The sequence below is a fragment of the Electrona antarctica genome (genome assembly GCF_951216825.1).
Source record: "Electrona antarctica genome assembly, chromosome: 2".
Taxonomy (NCBI): domain Eukaryota; kingdom Metazoa; phylum Chordata; class Actinopteri; order Myctophiformes; family Myctophidae; genus Electrona; species Electrona antarctica.
Genome location: NC_136807.1, coordinates 29,100,508 through 29,123,154, shown reverse-complemented (window position 1 = coordinate 29,123,154; position 22,647 = coordinate 29,100,508). Strand labels below are relative to the sequence as shown.

Sequence of the window (22,647 nt, the reverse complement as noted above, 5' to 3'; positions counted from 1 at the left end):
TCCCATTGGCCAGAGGAGCCAATCAGATCAGTATAACTAGGTCGCGAATTGGTCGCTTACATTTCATGAGCGTTCATAAGTCAGGTTTCACCTGACAAAAAAACAATATTCCAGCACACTTGGATAGAACAGCCGTATTTGGAAGAGATTCGTCAGACAGAAACTATAGTGTATAGTATACCGTAGGAACGAATGCGGACAACATTTCAATCTACCAGAACCTATTTCAGTTCTGAGGAAGATTCTGGGTGGATTGATCAGATCAATTTGAATATAAACTTCTAGAGACACATAAGATAACTATAATTACACCATGACCTTTTACATTTTGATTTTAAAGGGATCCACTTCCTTGCTTCAGTATTCAAACAATCAGTAATATTTCTTGGATAAAGTGCCATTAGGATGGAGGAATATGTTATTATTACAGACTGGAGATCACATTGCTGAATGCAAACAAATTATGCATAATTGTCTTGATTTCTCATCAGGGATTGACCGGTCCTGATGGTCCCGCTGGGAAGGATGGCCCTGCGGGGGAGACGGTAAGTCTTTTAGTCCAGTGATCGTTTTGGAATTTACTGTCCAGTACTAGGAAAGATGCTACACTTTTGTGGTTAATAAACCACAAAAAAAGCACAGAAGACTATACTTGTACATGCATGGTCACACACGTGGTCTCTAATTTTGAGGTCTATATGATTCTGTTTTGAATGAAAGCACGTGGGTTGTGCTGCTGTTGTGCTGTGCTACAAATAAAGGTGACTTGACTTGACACATGCAATCGTTATTGGGCGGAAACATATCCAAAACCTTTACTTTTATTTTCAGGAAAGGGTAAAAAGAAACTGTGTTCCAATTAATCCAATGATTTAGTCACAAGCTCTTGTTAATACTATTCATTGGTAAATATTTATAAAACCCACAGACACACTTGATTTTGGGCATGTTATTGGCGAAACTGAACATTATCTAGTAAGCTCACAACACAACTCACAGCTCAGTTATTGATTATTGTCATCAATGGATAAAATAGGGCATTCATTTATGAAAAAACACAAGATGAAACATGGAGACAAGGTTTCTGCCTGACAGCGATGATGTACATGTCTATTATTACCATATACTTTGATATATATTTGAGTGTCTGTAATGCAAAGATGGTCGGGTGTTGTGGTAGAGAGAGGTCTCAAAGGTCACGCAGGGCCACGGTCTGCGTTAGCCCTGTCGGCCTGGATTTGTTAAGGCGGCTCGGCCGCCTGGTGGGAACGTTTTTAATGAGGCGTCAGGTGACTTGAAACGGATTTATCTGCTGCTGGCCGCTGCTTCCTTAATCCTACCTGGAATGCACACTTCTTCCCAGCAGCCTGTGAGACTGTTGCTCTGTATGCTGAAGGAAATGTGTGTTATCCTCAAAGGGAGACAGACTGTTGCTCTGTATGCTGAAGGAAATGTGTGTTATCCTCAAAGGGAGACAGTAAACAGACCCGAGGATTATGCCACAGGCGTGATTAAAGTACCTCTGCATCTCATGAAGAGATAGGGCCTCATCACAGGACTGGAAATGAAGAGTTATGACTCACTTCAGTAAATAGAAGTTATTACAATATCTGGAACTTTGGATTGTCACGTGTGCGTGCGTGCGTGCGTGCGTGCGTGCGTGCGTGCGTGCGTGCGTGCGTGCGTGCGTGCGTGCGTGCATGTGAGGCTGTAGTACACATAAGTATGTGCGTGTGATGGCTATGTGTGACTGTCAAGGCTCATTTGTGCAGCAGATTTACTAGCCTGAGCAGTGAGGAATGTGAAGGATAGCTGTGACACCAGCATGTTGTGATTGACTGACAGGACTCACACTCTGTCACCACACAGACACACAAATACAGCCGAGGAGATAAACAAAGACACAGGGCGTGGGGGACGGGGGTGGTTTAGAGGAACACAGGAACAGGCAGGCAAATTGAAAACCACTGCCTTACAATTTTAATTGAATTGTAAACACACCTTTTCATATCATGGACCCCAAAGTAATGTGTTTTCAGATGGGGGTTCACAGGCGAACCCCCATCTGAAAACATGTAGTACACATAAGTATGTGTGTGCGATGGATATGGGTGAGTGTCATTGTGTCAAAACTCATTTGTGCAGCAGATTTACTAGCCTGAGCAGTGAGGAATGTGAAGGATAGCTGTGACACCAGCATGTTGTGATTGACTGACAGGACTCACACTCTGTCACCACACAGACACATCAAATACAGCCAAGGAGATAAACACACAGGGTGGGGGGGGTGTAGAGGAAGACAGGAACAGGCAAGCAAATTGACTAAACAAACATTGATTTGTCGGGGGGAATACACACAAATTCCTGATGAAGATTGAATGTTCGAATGCTGTGAAATTTCTTGTGTGGGCATACTGTATACGTACAAGGGTGTAATTGCATGCAATTTGATCAGGTGTGTGTAATTAATGTTCCTTCCTGTTTTAGATCAAGACATACAGTATGTAACACATGTGTCATAAAGGTATAGTGTAAGACAGTTACCTAAATACAATAAAGGGTTAGAAGTTGGACTAGTTAGGTTCGTCTACTGGAGCCAGAGGGGTAAATAATGAGACCAGATGCAAGTCACTGAGTTGTCCGTCTCAAATTTTATATATAATAATATAAAATAAATCACAACCGTGTGAAGTGAGTGGCGCTCTTATCATTATACATCATCTCATGAACAACTGAATTTATATAATTGGTTAGTCGATTTGCTCATCTACATATGATGTAAATATTCCCTTCATTGTCAATGGCATTTAATGTTTGTGTTGCCACAAATCATATTTGGCGGACATTTGACCTAATTTCTCCTTTCATTGTCAATGGCAAATATTGAGAGGACAAAAGCTGTAGGAGGGGCTAGCGCCCCTCAAAAACAAAAATACAATTATTATTGTATCTATTGATACCTTGGTATCAATAGATCTCTGAATCTTAGCTATTTAAACCTCATGGTTTTTGAGGGTTGCTAGCCCCTCCTATGTCCAGCTTTGAGGGTCTGTGTAAACACAAACATTGAAGACAAAGGTTTGTAAACACAACGCAAGTGAGGATGCAAATTGTGATTGGCCAGAATGAGATGATGTATGATGACGTATGATGGTAAGAGCATGCCTCACTTCACACAGGTGTGATTTTTACTTGCGCAAGCAGAGCGTGCAAGTACTGCGTTCGGCTGGGTATGTATGTATGTCGGTGTTGTCCACCGGCCAATAAGGGATCGTCTGGGTATGTGGGTGTTGTCCACCGGCCAATAAGGGCCCACCATTCTTGATTACGTAACTAAGGTACGTTTGGTGATCGGCTGGGTATGTATGTCGGGGTAAGAATAGTGGTCCCTTATTGGCTGTTTGTTGGTGTACGTGTCAAGGTTGGTATAAGGTCAATAACGGGTCTAAAGGATTTAGAACAGCAGTTGTAATAGACATTAGTTAGTAGCAGTACTTGCACGATCTGCTTGCGCACAAGTAGGCCATAAAATGTTCTTTTTTTGGGCTTGAAACGTCACTTAAAATACTTTGTACTTCATCTCATCTCAGTTCACTTTAGCACCTGCCTTCAAGAGGTTGAATGTGCGCTGCTACAGTACTTTTGGTCCCACAATGTCTAGTAACACAGATGTTTATTTACTTTGATGAACTGTCTGTCTCTCTCGCTCTCTCTCTAGGGTGATGCTGGACCTTCTGGGCCAGCTGGACCTCCTGTAAGTACGTCCACATCCTGCCAAGTGTCACACACTTACACAACAATTACTTTCTCTAATCGCTCCACCAAAGTGTAATCACTCATTGTTTTACTATCCAGCACATTTACAGTTTAATTACTCTGCTTACTACAAAATGTATGTTAGCTCTTCTCATACTGTACAGTAGCTCCTTACAGTAGATCAGGGTTATCCTTAGCTGTGGGGTTAAATAATTTCCATCGTGCTCAGAGCAACTTGGGCTAATAATGGGTAAGAATTCTGTTCAAATTTTAACATAGCTCCTGAGCAGACCTAGCTATTCTTCACAAAAAGGTGTTTGAAAAGCACCAATTTGAGATGTTTTGTTAACTCAGGGCTATGAGCTTAATTACAACGTGACTATGTGGTGTTAAGGTTAATTTCAGGGAAAGTGTATTATTAGTTCACGCACTGGACGTACAGTGGACATCATGAAGTTGTGTCATTTGTCATTGGTGTTTGTGACTTAATTTCCCTTCCCCTGTCTTCCGTAGGGCAGAGGGAGATCAGGCGCTTCAGTGAGTACACACAGTCTTAGGAGTGTGTGTGTGTGTGTGTGTGTGTGTGTGTGTGTGTGTGTGTGTGTGTGTGTGTGTGTGTGTGTGTGTGTGTGTGTGTGTGTGTGTGTGTGTGTGTGTGTGTGTGTGTGTGTGTGTGTGTGTGTGTGTGTGTGTGTGTGTGTGTGTGTGTGCGTGCGTGCGTGCGTGCGTGCGTGCGTGCGTGCGTGCGTGCGCGCGCGCGCGGGTGCGTGCACGTGGGTGGGTGGGTGTGTGCGTGCGGGTGGGTGGGTGAAAGTGAGACAGATATACAATTCAATATTCATTGTATTCCTTCTGTCAGTAGTAGTGTTGTGTTTCTGCATGCATTGCATGTTGGTCTCAGGTTAGTGGCTTCTGTCTTCATACCACATACATTACACTGATTTCTTGCACACGTGTAATTTCTCTTTTCATTATCCAGGGATTACCCGGAACTAATGGGTTACCAGGCGGAGAAGGGCCAAAGGGTCCTCTAGTGAGTATCTGACCATCCTCATGGCTCCTGTTTTTAACCCATAACCACATGAACCCTAGCGTCACTATTCTGGGGCAAACTTATCTGATCTACCAGCTCACAACGTGTCACATTGTGACACGTTGAGATTTGGTGCAGAGGGAAATACTAGCCCTGGGGGAGTCAGGGGGACCCAGTTCAACTATATATAAACTATATACACTGTAGGGTTTAAGTGGTTGTTAAGTGGGTGTGTGGAAGGCACTTTATTTTAGACATCAAAATGTGTTCTTGAATGTGATGTTAACGTGTGGACTAGAACATAGCAAATCATAATCAAATATATCAAAAAAGCTTTCAAAGCTTTCTGTCTTTGAAAGGTATGAAAAATTACCTTACCTGAGGGATGTCACTCGGGTAATGTGATTTGCTCACCCGAGAGACACATCTTTAAACGTATTTTCATATTCCGTTATACTAAGCAGATTTTGATTTAAAATATGCAAAGTCCCCCTTTGAGCGAGTCACTCAGATGTAATCCCTGATGACGATGGAAATGGTTTCATCCTTCATTGAGCACTAGTGAAAACCGATATAGCGAGATGTAATGCAGCAAAGTGTTCCTTTAGCTCAGGGGCTCCCACACCTTTTTAAAATGACGAGCTCAACAAGATTTACCCAAAAAAAAGGAGAAAATATAAGAAACAGATAAGAAAAATCAGACCAGTCTGAAGTGAGTGGTGCAACTGTTAGTACTCTAAACAGGGATGGACATAGGGACATTGCTGTTCCTTGGAGTGGTTGCACCACTCAAAAATATTAGAAACATAAGAAAAACACACTTATAATGGGAAAGGATATGGGAAAAAATAGTCTTCCTCCCATTCTGTATGGAAGTGTTCCTTTGTCTCGCACATTTTTATACTAACTAAAGCTGTAAAGGGAGCTGACAGGCTCTCAATCAAGTCACCTCAATTCAAGTGACAGATGCCAAAAAGAGGAGGAGCTTTGTGATTTTTGTTTTAGGGCCATGTCATGTGTTCTACCTGCACAGCCTTTGTGATGTACTGGTAGATCACAATCTACCTTTTGGGTAGTTTAGCTATTGTGACTGTGAGATGCTGAAATGCAGCTGAATACACTACTAACCATTGTACTCCTCTGTGTCTTTACCAGGGTGTTGAAGGTCTTCCTGGTCTTTCTGGTCCTGCTGGTGTTGATGGACCTCCTGTAAGTAACACATCATCTAAATGTTATACTTCTCATCTGATAAAATAGAGCTCTAGACTTACCAAAGATGGAACCAGTTGCAAGAGGCCATCATCACAGTCTATACAAACTAAAAAGAAAATAAATAAATACAAATTATCATCTTCACTGATTTCATGTTGCTCATATTGGCTTTTAATGGGCAATTAAATAGTTAAGGTTGTGCTCTAAACTCAAGGCTGGCTAAAGCCAGCTTCCATCATTAAAAGTCCAAGAACAACAGAAAAGACTCTGACACTGACAGACGAACGTTGAGGCTCTTTGGATACAAAATATAGAATCTTTTAAGTGCAAAAAGTGACACAGAGAGTGGATGTTTCGGTCCTCAGACCATCATCTACACTGAATGCAAGTTTCCCATGCTGGCTATACAGTAAGTACGCAGTCAGCCTATTAGAGGTAACCAGTGGTAATGGAGCTGATGGCACAGAGTTCCATCAATCAGCCCATTACCGCTGTTGAAGCCCAAGGATTATAAACAACCCACACATCAAACAAACGTGGAATCAATCCAATATTGTCACATCACTCTTAATCCATTGAGACCTGGAACGCATCCATGTCACGTTAGCGTTTAACCACATTAACCATTAACCCATTTTGGGCGGGAACCCGTTTTGGTGTTTTAAACATTGTTATAATTTAGCTATTGAAAAATAGCAGATCTACAAGCTCATAGCGCGCCACCGAGTGGCGCGCTATGAACTTGTAGGTCTGCTATTTTTGAAAAATCGTTAAAATGTGCCTCAAATCTTTCCGAAAATTGTCATGATTTAGATTTTTTTTTTATTTTATTTCGACGTCAGGCCTGAATGGGTTAAAGAAGAGATAACAATCTTAGGGCCTTATCTTTCGCCACCCCTTATCCCTAAACTTCTTTTCCTTTTTTACTATTTTTTTAAATAGTTTAACAGCCCTTTAACACTGTTATTACCAAGAGGACTACAAGGATATTATGGGCTCCATTTTCGTTCGATCATTCTAAATACACTGTTTGGGGATTTAGCAGTGGGGAAGGGGTGTTCCTCCACTAATGTTGGTATTTTGGTTACCTGTCTAAATCCCCAAAACACCTCTGTTACCCGTTATATTATGCATAGGTGTGGTTTGGGCGTTACAATAATCAAACCAATCACCGGCCCACGTCCCATTGCCTTTAAGAGATCCCATATCCGTTGCCCGTCATGCCCGTTATGCTCAGTTGCTGCCTTGACGTCTCACTTGTGCTGCACAACGACGCGGGCCGCGTCGTGGGTAAAGGCGGTGACAGAAATGGAGCCCTATATTCTTTGAGACACATACCGCTATTTGGGGGCGTGGCCGAATCTGCGTTTGTCTTGGAGACAACACTGGTATCAGCAAACGGATAATTTACAGTAAATCGATCACTGCCCTAATATTATGGCTAAGTATAGTAGTGCAGGGACCTGTAACATGAAAAATGTAGACAGGACGTCCAAATATTCTTTTTTTAAAGCTCCCAAACCACAAAAAGAACTAAATCCAAGCAAGAAGTACCATTGTTTGCAACTTCAAAACACTCACGTGATGACTTCCTTATTATTTACACATACAGAACTAATATACAAACATACAGAAATATACAGTTAATTATCAATTTGGAATGAATCCAACATTGTCATCACTCTTTGGGGAAAAAATAACTATTATGCACAGCAGTATCTACACAGTAAGACTTACTATAATGCAATGCACAAGCATCTCCAAATATAGAACACAGCTTCTGATGAATGTATAAGCACTGGGGGCACCGTTATAGAATAAGGACCTGAGAAGAGAAAGGGATAATTATGAAGTTACCAAAAAAAGAAAACACTTCATATCTGCAAAGTGTTGAACACTCATTATATCCATTGATGCTGCTGTTATACACTGCTGCTACTGTTTTACTGCCACCCAGTGGACAGTAACTAAACTATCATCCAAAACAATTTGTTCAAATAAATCCCACGCACCACAAGAATGAATCGTGTTGATCTAAACACTGCATGCAACCGTTGCCCTCTTTCTGTCTGCCAGGGTCTTCCTGGTGCTCTCCCTGATGGCAGCGGAGACCTTCTGGTAAGACTTATCTCTCTTTTGTGAGCTACTTTATGTACTCTATTGGTACATGTAACAATAATAGTGTTTGGCGTTGAGTGAACCTCAGTGTTTTGTCTCTGTCCCTCATAGTGTCCTGCCATCTGTCCCGCTGGTCCAGCTGGTCCTCCAGGGATGCCAGGATTCAAGGTGTGCACAGTGGCTGTTTGTTTGTTGTTTGTTTGTTTGTTTGTTTGTTTGTTTGTTTGTTGTCTCCACCAGGCCGAAGGCATGGGGAGAGAGTATGTTTTGCACTCCGTCCGTGTGTGTGTGTGTGAGTGTGTCCGTGTGTCCAGGGGAGAGAGTATGTTTAGCACTCCATCCGTGTGTGTGTGAGTGTGTGTCCGTGTGTCTGTTGCCAGCTAATCTCCGGCACCGTTAACCCGGTCGATGCCAAATTCTGCACACACACTCCCTGGATGCCAACGATGAACCTCTACCCCAAAATTTCCAGAATGACCTGGTCTACCGCCACCAGTAGGCCGACTTTTGAAAAACACATTTTTTGATACTCCTCCAGATTCTGTCCAAAAATCCCGCAAATTGTTACACACTATCTCTATAGTCATGTGTTCAAGACGGATCTGTCCGATTTTTCATATTCCATCCTAATTGGCTAACATTGGCTTTCAAAGTTTGCAGGATTGGCCCGTTTTGAACAAAAAGCCTCAAATCATGAATGCAGCGTGCAATTTACATGGAATCTCTAACAGACTTTCCTACTAGGCTGAGGAATATATCCCACCCTTTCACATTGGCCTGTTATAGCGCCACCAACAGGTGGATTTTTGTAAAACACATTTCTTGAACAAAATGCCTCAAATCATCCAATTGCCATCCAAGGCGTAAGAAGAAATGTCACCCTTTTCACATTGGCCTATTATAGCGTCACCAGGAGGCCACAACCTGACCTGCCCTGGTCACAACCTGTGCCCCGAGGGGCACTTTATCTAGTTTGTTTTTGTTTTCATTTAAATGTGTGTTGTTTACATGGTAACATGCAAAACCAAAGTATATGGCCCTACACTACTACAGTACACACAGTGCAGTTTTATGTACTGTATCAGTGGCGGAGCAACTCGGTACCGGGCCGGGGGGATGACCGCACGGCCCGCTGCCTGGCTTGCAAAGTGCGACCAAGTAAAGGTCTCTGTCGTGACTGTGTAACGCTGTGTGATTGTGATCATCTGACAGGCTATTGTATAGTTTGATTAACTGTTTGACCCCTACATTCCTTTCTTTCCCCAATATTTACCTCCTTTATGGTTTTGTTCATGTAGGGCCACACTGGTCATAAAGGAGACAAGGGAGAACTTGGGAAAGCTGGAGAGAAGGTGAGTTTGTCATTAGTCTTACAGTAGAATCAGAATCAGAAGCCTTTATTGCCATGACATGTAAACATGTTAGGAATTTGGTTTGGTGGACAGCAGAGTGCAGTTACAACATTAGGACAAGTGTAAAACAGGACAAGACAGTCCAATGAAGAGTGAATAAATATAAAGTGCAGAGAGTTCAAGTGTTCAGGTCAGACTCAGACAGCACAAGTCAGTCCATATTCACTCTGAGTGGGGATGGAGGGAGGATAGAAGGGGGTCAGGGGGGGACACCAGCAGCATTGTAGAGCCGTGCACTTTATCACAGTTAGACAAATACAGTTCTGTCGTTATATTATGAGCAGATCAGATTTGATTTGAGGGGTATATATTAGTTTCATTTGACACTGGTAGTTGCTCCATCCATATTTCATTGATCTATCACCCTGCTGACTGTTGTTTGTGAGCTTAAGGGTTCATGATGCTGTTTAATGCTACATCTTGTGTACAGGTGATTTAGTTCTCTAGTCCTCAGACATTGTAGCAGCCTTAATAATAATAATCATAATCATAATAATCATAGTAAACAAATATACAACAATGAGGAAACATATTGTTCTATTGTTCTAGCGCTAAAGGTGCTTGAAGATGGTGTGTGCACGGTTCCTAGTCCTACTACTATAAACATCTGTATGCATGTATGTTGTAGAGGGACCTGTGCCAGTGTTCTTGCCACCCAATTCCAAACATTAAATCAAATAATTGAAGGAAGTGGAATCTCGTGGATCCCACTTATTTATGGCCTGTTAAGTAAATGTATGGCTCTAGTGATGTGTTTGGTCGGTGAACAAATGCATTATATTGTACTGATATTTAGCATCAATTTCTTCCTCTTAGGGTGACCAGGGTCTATCTGGTCCGCCAGGTATTCCAGGAACTGTGGGATTGCAGGTGAGTCAGAAATATTCCAAACACATTTCTATCTTCAAACTTGATACTTTTAAATTAATGATTGGCTGCAATTATTAACCACTTTCAATGCGATGCATTGTGAGCTTGTAGATTGGTAATTTGTGCTGTGTACACCATCATATGATGAAGTATACTGTAAGTGGTTTTAATAATGTTGATCAATTTTGTTATTTTCTAACAATGGCCATTCTCTTTCAAGGGTCCTCGTGGTCTAAGAGGCCTCCAAGGACCTATGGGAGGTGTAGGAGACAGAGTAAGCATCATCTATCTGATTATCTCCACCAGGCCGAAAGGCATGGCCGAGACTATATTTTGCACCTTGTCAATCCGTCCGTGTGTAAACGGGTACAGGCTTTAGTTCCGACACCATTATTGGTCCGACAGTCATTAGACCGACAACCTACCTCAAACCCTAAGCTAACCATAACCGCAAGTACGGGAGCAGCGTATGTTTAGGCGCTAGTCCGACCGTTGTTTCCGCATGTCGGACTAATGCTCCGGCGGAATTACCATCGGATCCCTGTGTAAACAGCTAATCTCTGGCACCATTGGCTTCATGGTAGTCCTAAGGATGTTGTCCAAACTTCACACAAATCGGTACACAGTATCTCTGTCTATACCGTAGTCATAAAACTGGTCTTTCAGATTTTTCATATTCCATCCTGATTGGCGTGGCGGGGTCAGACCAATCAGCGTCATCTACGGGCGGGATCTTGGCGAGACCGTGTGACGCCATCAAGAAGTGCCTATTGCAATTATATTTCCGACCGCCTTAAAATTGGAAAATCGTCCTCTATTCTTGTAAGCAAGTGAAGACCTACACATCCAACACGATAGGGAGGGGTTTCTAAGAAGTGTTGAATCTAATGCTATCAGGCGTCCGTTAACACTTTACACACACGTTTCACACTGCTTAATGTTTTAACTATAGCACCAATCTGTGTAAAACGTTGTATGCACTCCCTAGAGGCTAAGGAAAAACCTTTAACCTGCATTTTTCATATCTGCCTTTTATAGCACCACCAGGAGGCCGACTTATGTAAAATCTATTTATTTTATATTACTCCTTCAAAATGTAACCAAATTTCATGCAAATCTGTACACATTTCTATAGTCATGTGATCAAGACGGATCTGTTAGAGTTTTCATATTCCATCCTGATTGGCTAAGATTGACATCTAAAGTTAGCAGGAGTGGCCCCCTTTGAACAAAATGCAGCAAATCATGAACATTCCGATTGTTTAAACTTTGCATGCACATTCGCACCATAATGGGGGAAAAATGCCACCCTTTTAAGATTGCCCTATTCTAGCACTACCAGGAGGCTGATTTTTGCAACAAAAGAAAAATTATATTACTCCTACAAATTTATTCCAAACATCACGCACATTATTTCAGTTATTTAGTCAAGTGATCAGTTTTCATGTTACATCCTGATTGGCCCACAATAATCTACCTAACCTGGTAGTTAATATTTCTCATTTGAGAGGTAGATAGTTGTCCACTGTACTACTGTACTGATTTTATGTTCCGAATCTTTCTTTCCAGGGTTATCCAGGTTTCAGGGGCAAGCCTGGTATCACTGGCCTCATTGGAAAAACAGTGAGTCTCTCCTCTTTTGTGATTTGAAAGTAGAATCCACACAACACGGTTTAGCCTAATTTAGACATCTTCATTGATCAATCATGACGTTTCGATGTTTGATTTCTGTCTCTCCTTGTTTGTGATACTTAACATTAGTGCTATGTTGGTCCCATCAATGAATAGCTGTGCATGTGTGTCATCTGATACTTCTAGGGTGATGCAGGCGAGAAAGGACCAGAGGGTTTCAGAGGGCCCAAAGGAGAAATTGTGAGTGAATGACATGATTCAACGTGTTGATTCATATTTCTTGTTGTATCCATCAGTGTCTTAGTTTGAGCAATACAACTGTTGTCTTGTCATTCACTCACCTGTCCTTTTTCAACAGGGCAAAATTGGTGCCAAGGGAGCTGTTGGTGGCTTAGGGCCGAAAGGGGAGCCTGTAAGTGCCTGTCATGAAACGTAAAGCTCAACAGATATACTAATATGTAGATATACCACCGACCACCGTCCTCTAATGTTCATCACATATGATTTCCACAGGGCATTCCTGGCAGAGATGGCAAGGATGGCACACAGGGATTAGACGGCGAGAAGGTGAGTGGCATTCTGTTTCCCAGCATGCAATTTGCATGTGATAAGCATGAGTCCACGTTGAGCGTGTGATGGCAGAGGTATGGACACGTGACTTGACTTGAGCCCTCTCCTGACTAGAAACTTCAAGTCTTTTCAAATGACCTGATACCTTCCAACAAGCTTAGCACTTGTTGACTGTTGCCTACCACAACCTTTCAAATGCTTCCGTAATACAGTCTGGAGTACGGAAGCTTTGAAACGACGATGCCTCCCCCGCTTTCATTTAATATTTATAGAAATGGAAATTCTAAAATAAAATGAAAATATATTCTAAAATATATTTAGACGTAAATGACGAACAGATGTTCGTTTCGTGATGTATAGTTCCAGACTATATAGCATTTGGAGATTTTGGAATAGTTGTCTGACTACGCAAGACTAGGACTTGCCTGTCTTGAGTCGGGACTTGACTCAGGACTCGAGAGCAAATACTTGAGACTTACTTGTAATTGCAAAACAGTGACTTTGTCCTACCTCTGCATGATGCCACGGTAACTGTGTTTTCTGTAATCCTACAGGGTGATGCTGGACGTTTTGGGGTCCCCGGAGAGAAAGGGCCCAATGGCCTTCCTGTGAGTATTCCATACATAGTCAAATCCTCAGTGTTCATTTTGTCTTGTATGGACGGTCATCATCAATAATGTCCTGAACTAGAGCTGGATAATATACAGTAGAAAAAATGAAATATGATACTGTATTCATGACCAACTAACAATATCAATATTGTGATAATATTTTGGGGATGACTATTGGTACTTTCACAAAATATTTACATAATTATATTTTTTGTAAAGACAAATAATAGAACAGCTACAGCAGCACAGTTAGGCAAGTTCAGAACATTACATCATTTTGCTATTAATGAAGCCCTTAAAACAAGGGAAAGACAACACTTATCGACACGATGTTACGGTATCTAAAATTCCAGACGATATCTAGTCTCAGATCACGATATCACCATATTTCCCAGCCCTCTCCTGATGTTCCAACCTTTGTGAACTTCCTGTTTGTTATGTTTCTCTGGGAAACGTAGTTTTTACTTTTTGTGTTTTGTATGTGTCTATGGAGTTAACATCTATCTATAAATGCACCAAGTATTTTCTGTACGTGTGTATGTACACACGTACGTCTGTAATCCACGTAACTCGAAAACCGAACGGTTTTCGAGTTACGTGGACCACCGACTTCAGTGCCGGGTTTCGAGTCTATATAGTCCAGAATAGTCCAGAACCAGCACAAAAGCGTCTGCCCATGCAGGATCCGGACAATTGATCACACCTGATAACCCCTAGATCTCCATCACAATGTTGTTCTGACATCTGCATAGACTCTATATTTGGGCATGCCTGACACATAACTCCATATAATTATGGGCATAAAAGGGACACAGACATAACAAGTAATAACTGTGTGGGTCATGCATTTCCAACTTGCATCGTTCCAAGTAGGCCAGTGCCCAACGGGCACTGCTCTAGTTACTCTAGACCACCAGGTGTGGTTAGAATATTGAAATATGTCTTCCCTGTGTATTTTTGGTTTCTTCCTAAAAACTGAAAAATCAAAATACACCAGATATAGTGACATCACAATATCATCCCCTCCCCCTTTATCATACAACAACAGCTGTGGGTGCGGCTTCAGTTCAGGTGGATCACCACTAGGCATGTCCCGATATCAATACCAGTATCGGAACACTGCCAGATATGCCCTTATTTGGTCATATCGGGTGATATCGGGATCGGCGAATATGCCAGTCTAACCACCGATTTGACACAGGGTTAAGGGGTTGACACTATGGGTTCCATTTTCGTTCGATCTTTCTAAATACACTGTTTGGGGATTTAGCAGTGGGGAAGGGGTGTTCCCCTACTAAAGTTGGTATTTATTTATTTTTATTATAAATATTATTCTCTGGTATCGGTATTCAGTATCGGTATCGGTTAACACAGAAATGATGGTATCAGGATCGGATCGGGAACGGAAAAAGTGTATCGGGAAAGTCTCCTAGTATAGTCATAGTACCTGATGATCATGTTTTATGGGGGGAAATCACGATATTCCCTCTTTAACAGTCCTGTAATCTGAGTTTCATATTCACAATGTGTTGAACTAGCTATCACTCATGGTTGTATATGTGTTTATTCCAGGGTTTACAAGGAAAGGCTGGAACCAAGGGGTCTAAAGGAGGACCTGTAAGTACAGTATTTCAACACAATGCAAAGCCAAATCTATATGACCCACAGTGCCAAGAAAAGGTCCATGGAAGACAACCATTTTGTTTCCTTCTGTTCTCTTACAACAGGGAGATCAAGGAAAGACAGGAGAGACAGGTCCCTCCGGAGAGCCAGGTATTCCTGTATGTATCTGATTGGTCTCAGGGGGAACCACTGGGTTGCTGTGTCTCTGTGCATCAACAAACTGACCAATGACGTGTCCTCACCTGTGTCCTCTGTGCTGTGACTCCTCCCACAGGGTGACATCGGTATCCCGGGAGAGAGGGGGATTGCAGGACCCAGAGGAGTAACTGTAAGTTGTGACGTTTAAGCCAGAGCCATACTTAGTCGCACAACAGCTTTGTGCACCGGAAAAAGCAAAATCTGCGGCAAACAGAGCTACAGTTATACGCAATGAGGGGTGGACCACAAATCCAGGTGGCAGGCAGGGGTAAAGCTTGTGCCCACCAACTCTGGATTAGGTGGGAAGCCAGCAGGGGAGGTCGATGTCTTGCACTGCACTAGCGATTCCTACAGGTTGATCTACAGGTCGATCTGCCTGTTCAGCAGGGAACTGGGAGGGTGTGTGGATCATGATACACAATACACATGATACTTTTACGCTACTTTGGTGCGTGGCTGACGAACCACGGGCGACGTTACCATCTGCACGCTTATGACTGAACGCCTCTAATTCAGAATTTCAGCTCGACGGAACGATATCGGCCGGCCCCGTATGACTGTGCCCCCACCCCACCCCCTCCGGACGCACACTTCAAGTTTGTGAATAACTTGCTGCCAATTTGTGCCAAATGACCCGTAAAACTACCTGATCTTGGGGGAGACATTTGGTTGTCTACAACACCCTCTGTATGATCAACCAGTGGGGGTTGGCAGTGAAAGGGACTACTGTATATACATGGAAGTGGTATGACTAAATTGGGGAGAGAGAAAAAAGCAAGGGGCGCACCGATACAGATGCTGGTATCACCTCCATACCAGGATAACAATTTAAATAAAACATGAACTTGGTCATCATGAAAAAGTGGTATCATGCACCCCTAGAAAGAGAGAGAGAGAGAGATTTCTAGTTATTACAGAACTTTTAAAAGATTAATCTTGGCATAGGTTTTGAGCCTAATTTTAAGCCTTTATGTTGCAGCTGAGCATATAAAAATATGACCACATTTAGATCTGGCAGTGTCACTGAGAAGAAGTGAGTAAAGCGAGTATTTCCAATTTCCAATACTTTTACTTATACTCCACTACATTTACTGTATAAGAAGCAAATATTGTACTTTTACACCACTATATTTGTTTGAAAACTTTAGTTACTTGTTACTTTGTGGATTTGGATTATTATTACAAAACATTAAAGGAGCATTCAGTGATTTGGGTGATTTGGAAAACCACCCAGTCCCCCCCAGTAACAAAATGTGCACATGCACGCTCTACAGTGGGGGGAAGTGCAACAGGCCAACAGCATGTGCACCAAGGCCCGCCCCCACTCGATCATGATTGGAGGAAGGCCCCTCTCATCCTGATTGGATGAAGGTTTTGCCACCCGCCACCAAAACTGAAACTAGGGTTTTTTGACCCCAGGGGCTCACTGGGGACAGGGAGGATTTCCTTATATGGTCAGCACACTCTATAGTAGGGAGGATTATCCAGAAAAAAAGGAAAAATAAGTGATATTTGAATTAAGTCAAATCACTGAATATACCTTTAAACATTAAGCACTTCAGTGCTATATACATTTCGGTCATTTGAAAATAGCCGCCTGTATATCTGCTATTTTCTAACAATTTTTATACATTTGAAAACTTGAAAACATATACATTCTGTATATGTAATACTTTTTACTTTTGGTACTTTGTACTTTTACTCAAGTACATTTTGAATTCCGGACTTTTACTTGAACAGAATATTTCTACTGCAGTATTAATCCTTTAATTTAAGTAAGACATGCGAGTAGTTTTTCCACCACTGTAGCTTTGTGACTACTTTACCTTATGGATACAACTTAAAGTCCTATGAACCGCCCAACGTTGCCCATGTCTACAATGCTTAGAATCTGCTTATAAAACTGTTTAAATTATAAGTACTCAAAATGCTTTCTAGAAATGATCACAACACATTATAAAGTATTAGTTACTGACTTATAAGGTCAGTTGTCATAATGCTGGTCACTCCAAGACTGGTCAGGATCATAGTGCATTATTACTATAATAAATATGCACTGTTAGAAGCGGATTCTAATGTTTATAATATGATTATATATTATAAACATGAGTTTCATGGGAAATGTTACCAGTTTGGGATTTAATAATGATTAGATGAAATGTGAAGTGAATGCTCAGTTTCGATAGTTGGTTGTCAAATCAGCAACGGTTGAAAGGGTTTAATCTCAGTTTGCACCCACCGTTGATAAACGAGGCAGGGCATTTGGTACATGTTAAACTGCTAATACCCAGTCAAGTTTGGTTACCGGTATACTTCATTGTTTACCCTCAATCCATTCTAACTATTAAGCCTAGTTCAGACGAAAGATTTACGATGAGGCAAAATCGTTTTAAGCCTGTTTTATACTTTCGCATGTAAATAGCCCACCTCCAACGCATCCAATCCATGATATGTTGTGAGCTTGTAAATCTGCTATTTTTGGTGTGGCGCGCCCTACGCCGGAGCATACATGTAAGCATTAATTTAGAACGTTGCAGAGAACAGTCCAGCAGTCTGAATGACCCTTTAGAAGTAGTAACAGCAGCACCAAGGGACCAGCTTCAGCTCTAAATTCTAATGGCGTGCCTCCAATAGTCCAGTAGCAGCTATTGATGAATGATGACTGACGTACAGCAGATGAACAGACAAAGTACATTCCAAGTATGAGTGTGGCTTTCTAAAGCTTTATATGCATATACCATCGCACAATGGTAATTTTCTTTGGTTAAAATAAGTGTTAAATAGCTCTATTTTATCTAGTACTAGACAGTTTGTTCAGTAACAATAAAAAATCACACCCGTATGAAGTGAGGGGCGCTAATATATTAAAGTCTAACTCATGTTGATATGGTGATGTAATGGTGATGTAAAACAAACGGTGCCAACACAAACATTACATTCTCTTTATTGTTAAAGACATTTAATGTTTGTGTTAGGGACAAGATGATGTACATTTTCCCTTCATTGTCAATGGCGTTTTTAAAACAAACATTGAACTAAAAACAAACATTAAACTTGTATGAGGGGCTAGCGTCCCTCAAAAATACATTACTGACTCCAAGAGTCGCTATATCTCTCCAGCTCTTTACAGAAAATGAATTTTCAGGTTGGGACACCAATTTTATCCAATCAGGATAGAGAACTCAGGATACAGGATAAACAAGTGAAATTGGAAGTGATGACAAAGACATGAGCAGACAAAATTTGAACTTTTCAGCAAGCAATACTATCATACTACGGAATATGATGCTTAAGGTTGAGTCGGTAGGCTGGAGGCCTTCAGACACGGGGCTGTTTGTTGTTCAGATCTTCAGAACGAATTATATCGGGGATGGGTATTAACCATATGAACCCTAACATCCCTATTCTGGGCCGAACAGTCTGTGAAAAGAGAAGATCTACAAACTAAAAAACAGGAAAATGCAACACTTATGCCATATCACGATAATAAGATATCCAAAAATCGATATCTAGTCTCATATCACAACAATATTGATATTGCCAACCCCTAGATCACACACTGTAAGCGATATTACAGTATACAATACAATATTATTGCGAGCAGTTTATTATGAAACCCTGCATTTCCCGTCAGTTGTGTCACGTGTCGTGTCACACCTCATGTCACGCCTCGTGTTATGCTTTCATATACAGTATGGTCACGCCTTGTACATCACGCCTCGTGACACGTCACGCCACCATATATAGCCGTCTCCATATATGAAGATCACGACACTGACCTCATCAAACCCTGGATAGCCATACATGGAGAAGGCTGGATCATCCATTAGATCTCCATATATGGAGCTGACCTGTTCTGACATTCCATATGTTGATCCTACCCCGTCCGTCCTTCCTCTTCGATGCCTCCCTTTTGACTGATACTGTACCTGTCCATTCAAACTCTAGACGGGCCCGCCCCAAAGTTATTAGTAGAGTTCTCAACAGGCCCGAAGATTAAGACCCAGCCCTACCTAGGCCCTCATCAAACCCTGTACTCAAGACACTGCCCCCGCTGCCACCCGTAGATCTCTATATGGAGCTGACCTGTTCTGACATTCCATATGTTGATCTGACCTCATCAAACCCTGTACACTCAAGACACGCTCCATATATGGCCAGTACAGAATTCACACCCAGGCGGACGCATGCGTGCGGAAATATTATGCAGTCAGTTATTTAGAGCTAATATCAGATTGTAATATTTGTAGAAAGAAAAATGAAATAAAGATATGCTGTTGTGTTCTGTGTTTTGTGTTCTAAATGTACGGCATGCTTTGTTTCCTGCAGGGTGGAATTGGACTAGTGGGCCACGCTGGGCCTCAGGGCGTCAAGGGCTATCAGGTCAGTTGGGTGACGTCATTCATTCAATGCGTGTCTCTTTTCTTAATATCAGCAATAATATTTCAACAAACCGATCCATTCTACAATGTTCTATTTCTCTAACAGGGAGGGAAGGGGTCCATGGGAGACCCTGGCCTTCCAGGCCCGACTGGAATCCGTGGAGGATTCGGTGAGAGGGTGAGTTTAAATGTACAAAAATAGAATAGTGTGCTAAGGGCCTGAGGCTGACGGCATCAGAGTGTCCACCAGTGACAAGCAGTGTCCACCAGTGACAAAGACATCTTCACAGTGTCCATCAGTGAGAAGCAGTGTCCACCAGCTACAAGGACATCTTCAGAGTGTCCACCACTGTCGAGGACATCTTCAGAGTGTCCACCAGTGACATCCATTAACCTTAACCCTAACCATGGCTGGGTTTTGGCAATGTGACACCAAGCATACAAGCATACAGACAGGGGTCAAGTGAATTCTATTCAATGGACAGATCAGAGCACTTCAACACACATTAGTGACACGTAGGCCTACTGGCTGGACACAGCATATCTATTATATAGGAAACTTTCAGAATAACGTTGCTGTTGGGCAGAAAACTTGTACCTCCATATTTCAGCTTATATTTTTACATGAATGAATGCTTTATTCTATACAGTGTCATATAAAAAATACAAGCTCACAAATCATTGCGTTAAGACACGTTGTGATCTTATAGATCGGCTATTTTAGCTACTTTTACACTGACATGGGCAATATGAAATTAATTTATGATAAAAACCTAAATTAAATATAGAGATACAAGGTTTCTATCCAAATGATCATTTAACTCTTGAGAGAGACATAATGGACCTGTAGTGTAACCAAAGGGCACACAGGATTTGACTGATTGTCGCCCTTCCAGCACTAACCATGTTGTACAATGTACAGTATGTTAACCAGGATATTCCTGCCCATGTTGTACAATGTACAGTATGTTAACCAGGATATTCCTGCCCATGTTGTACAGTATGTAAACCAGAGTATTCCTGCCCAATCTGAGTGTGCATTCAAACTGTACGCCAGGGAGCGGCTGACAAAGTGGCCTCCTGTTCATAACCTGAGAAGAGAACAAAGCCTGTCTTTATACAGCCTCCCTTCATCCCCTCCTTCCATTCCCCACATCCTGCTTTCCATGAAGCCATGAGCATTCGCTACCCCTGCTGCTACGCCATTAACCAATACACACTCTCTCTCTCTCTCTCTCTCTCTCTCTCTCTCTCTCTCTCTCTCTCTCTCTCCCTGTGTCTTATTGTTCACTCTCACAGGGTCCAGTTGGAGCTTCTGGCCCTAAAGGAGACATGGTAAGGACTTGTCTGCCACTTTCTCAGTGAAGTTCAAAGGTCAAGTGGTCCAATTATAAATCTGCATAGAAGGGGGAAAAAAACGAGCACTCTCAGTACAAAAAAGCAGATTACCAGGTGCAAGAATCACTGTTAAAGAGAGAGATAGCCAGCACTCCAAAGTCCATTCAAGGTACATTTATTGCATTGTGTAGCACGGACAATCAAAACACGGGCGCGTTTCGGCATCAAGCCTTCCTCAGCGTGTATCTTACCAATTATAAATCTGACCTCAGTAGAAAGTCTCAGTTGAGTCAAACTGAAGCTATGAAGACAGAATGGAAGTCAAGTGATTGGTGCATGGTACATAATGACTGCATCCTTAAGGATGTGTTCTGATTTCATGATTAAAGTGACTACTGTATGTACAGTATGAGTCTGGTAATAAGTCAGACCTGTTGTATCATTTTTAGGGCGTGGCAGGAGCTGATGGTTTACCAGGAGAAAACGGAGAACCTGTAAGTCTTCTCCTAATTTTATGTTCTCAAATATATGATGTACTGTATGTCTTTACCAGTGTTTGGTACATGTACTGTGTGGACTATAAAATTTAATGTTTTGTCCATATGCTAATAAGTGTGTCGCGTATTCTCAGTAGTTATCACTTCACTATCACAGATTGTTTTAATAATTTGTTTTTATTTGTCTCATCTTCAGGGTCCATTTGGTCCAGTTGGCCAAAAAGGAGAGGTAAGTCATACCATCGGGCAAACTTCAAGGGAAGTCTTTTAACTTATGTTCCGTCACTTCCGTGTATGAATTTCAAATATTTTATATATGCCTGATGCCTTCCAACATTTGCTGCCCCTGACACAAAGAGTCCAAATCACACACCCCAGGGTTGTCACCCTGACAACCAACTAACGAAACATCCAATAAAACATGGCTGTCCACCCAGGCTATGGGACCGTGCCTGCAAATACAGAGTGGGAAAACTGCTTGCTCACTCCAATGAACATGCCAATGGTCTAGGTCTACGCTACCAGACGGCATGCCCGCCCACCACCACCACCGTGTGTGTGTGTGTGTGTGTGTGTGTGTGTGTGCGTGCGTGCGTGTGTGTGCGCGCGTGCACCATTCTTGAGCTCCCAAATGGTATTAATAAACACACAAACACAGGCAGACACAGATAATTACATTATTAGAAACAAGTCAGATTGAACTGCGGTACTATGTAGTATGTACTACTAATGTATTTACAAATATCTCTCAATAATAATAATAATAATACAATTGTTGTATTCATTAGAGTAACTAGACCAGTGCTCTTTGGGCACCAGCATGCTCGGGGAGCATGCAAGTCGGTATTAAAAAGGCATTAAATTGTCCTTAAATTGTCAACTTACTGTCTGGGAGACTCCTCAAAATCATGTGGGGACCCCCCTGAGGGTCCCAACTCACAGGTTGAGAACCACTGGATTATGCAATACCCAATGTACTTGTAGCCGGAGTACCCAGTGCAGTACCCACTACCATTTGACTAAATATGGACAGGGGTCCCTGATGTTATCAAAAACTGTTAATGTCTTGTTGATGTACAGACAGACCCCTATCCCCCCCAAACACACACACACACACACACACACACACACACACACACACACACACACACACACACACACACCGATTCGGTGCACAGATCCACGGACAAACGGATACAGACAATTGTTGTTTTTTGGGCACTACACATCCTTGGGTCATCGCCGACATGATTTAAGCCAGTCGTTTGAATGGTGCATGTCACATGTCACGTGTTATCCGGGAGAGGCACACACACACACACACACACACACACACAGACAACAGTGGATTATAAAATCACAATTTGTTCTGTTTTTATTTATTTTTAATTAACT

At 42.0% G+C, this 22,647-nt stretch overlaps 1 protein-coding gene across 1 annotated transcript in view; it reads left to right on the top strand.

Annotated features, from left to right (window-relative positions):
* The window catches only part of col9a3 (collagen, type IX, alpha 3), a 31,661-nt gene that overhangs the window by 5,170 nt on the left and 3,844 nt on the right, over nucleotides 1-22,647 (top strand). Inside the window, exons 5-27 of the mRNA XM_079520828.1 lie at nucleotides 492-545; nucleotides 3,719-3,754; nucleotides 4,270-4,293; nucleotides 4,736-4,789; nucleotides 5,945-5,998; nucleotides 8,078-8,119; nucleotides 8,231-8,287; nucleotides 9,418-9,471; nucleotides 10,348-10,401; nucleotides 10,622-10,675; nucleotides 11,971-12,024; nucleotides 12,220-12,273; nucleotides 12,392-12,445; nucleotides 12,547-12,600; nucleotides 13,158-13,211; nucleotides 14,787-14,831; nucleotides 14,942-14,995; nucleotides 15,112-15,165; nucleotides 19,365-19,418; nucleotides 19,524-19,595; nucleotides 20,717-20,752; nucleotides 21,205-21,249; nucleotides 21,449-21,481. Coding sequence (XP_079376954.1) covers nucleotides 492-545; nucleotides 3,719-3,754; nucleotides 4,270-4,293; nucleotides 4,736-4,789; nucleotides 5,945-5,998; nucleotides 8,078-8,119; nucleotides 8,231-8,287; nucleotides 9,418-9,471; nucleotides 10,348-10,401; nucleotides 10,622-10,675; nucleotides 11,971-12,024; nucleotides 12,220-12,273; nucleotides 12,392-12,445; nucleotides 12,547-12,600; nucleotides 13,158-13,211; nucleotides 14,787-14,831; nucleotides 14,942-14,995; nucleotides 15,112-15,165; nucleotides 19,365-19,418; nucleotides 19,524-19,595; nucleotides 20,717-20,752; nucleotides 21,205-21,249; nucleotides 21,449-21,481 — 1,146 coding nt within the window. The remainder of the gene's footprint in view (nucleotides 1-491; nucleotides 546-3,718; nucleotides 3,755-4,269; nucleotides 4,294-4,735; nucleotides 4,790-5,944; nucleotides 5,999-8,077; nucleotides 8,120-8,230; nucleotides 8,288-9,417; nucleotides 9,472-10,347; nucleotides 10,402-10,621; nucleotides 10,676-11,970; nucleotides 12,025-12,219; nucleotides 12,274-12,391; nucleotides 12,446-12,546; nucleotides 12,601-13,157; nucleotides 13,212-14,786; nucleotides 14,832-14,941; nucleotides 14,996-15,111; nucleotides 15,166-19,364; nucleotides 19,419-19,523; nucleotides 19,596-20,716; nucleotides 20,753-21,204; nucleotides 21,250-21,448; nucleotides 21,482-22,647) is intronic.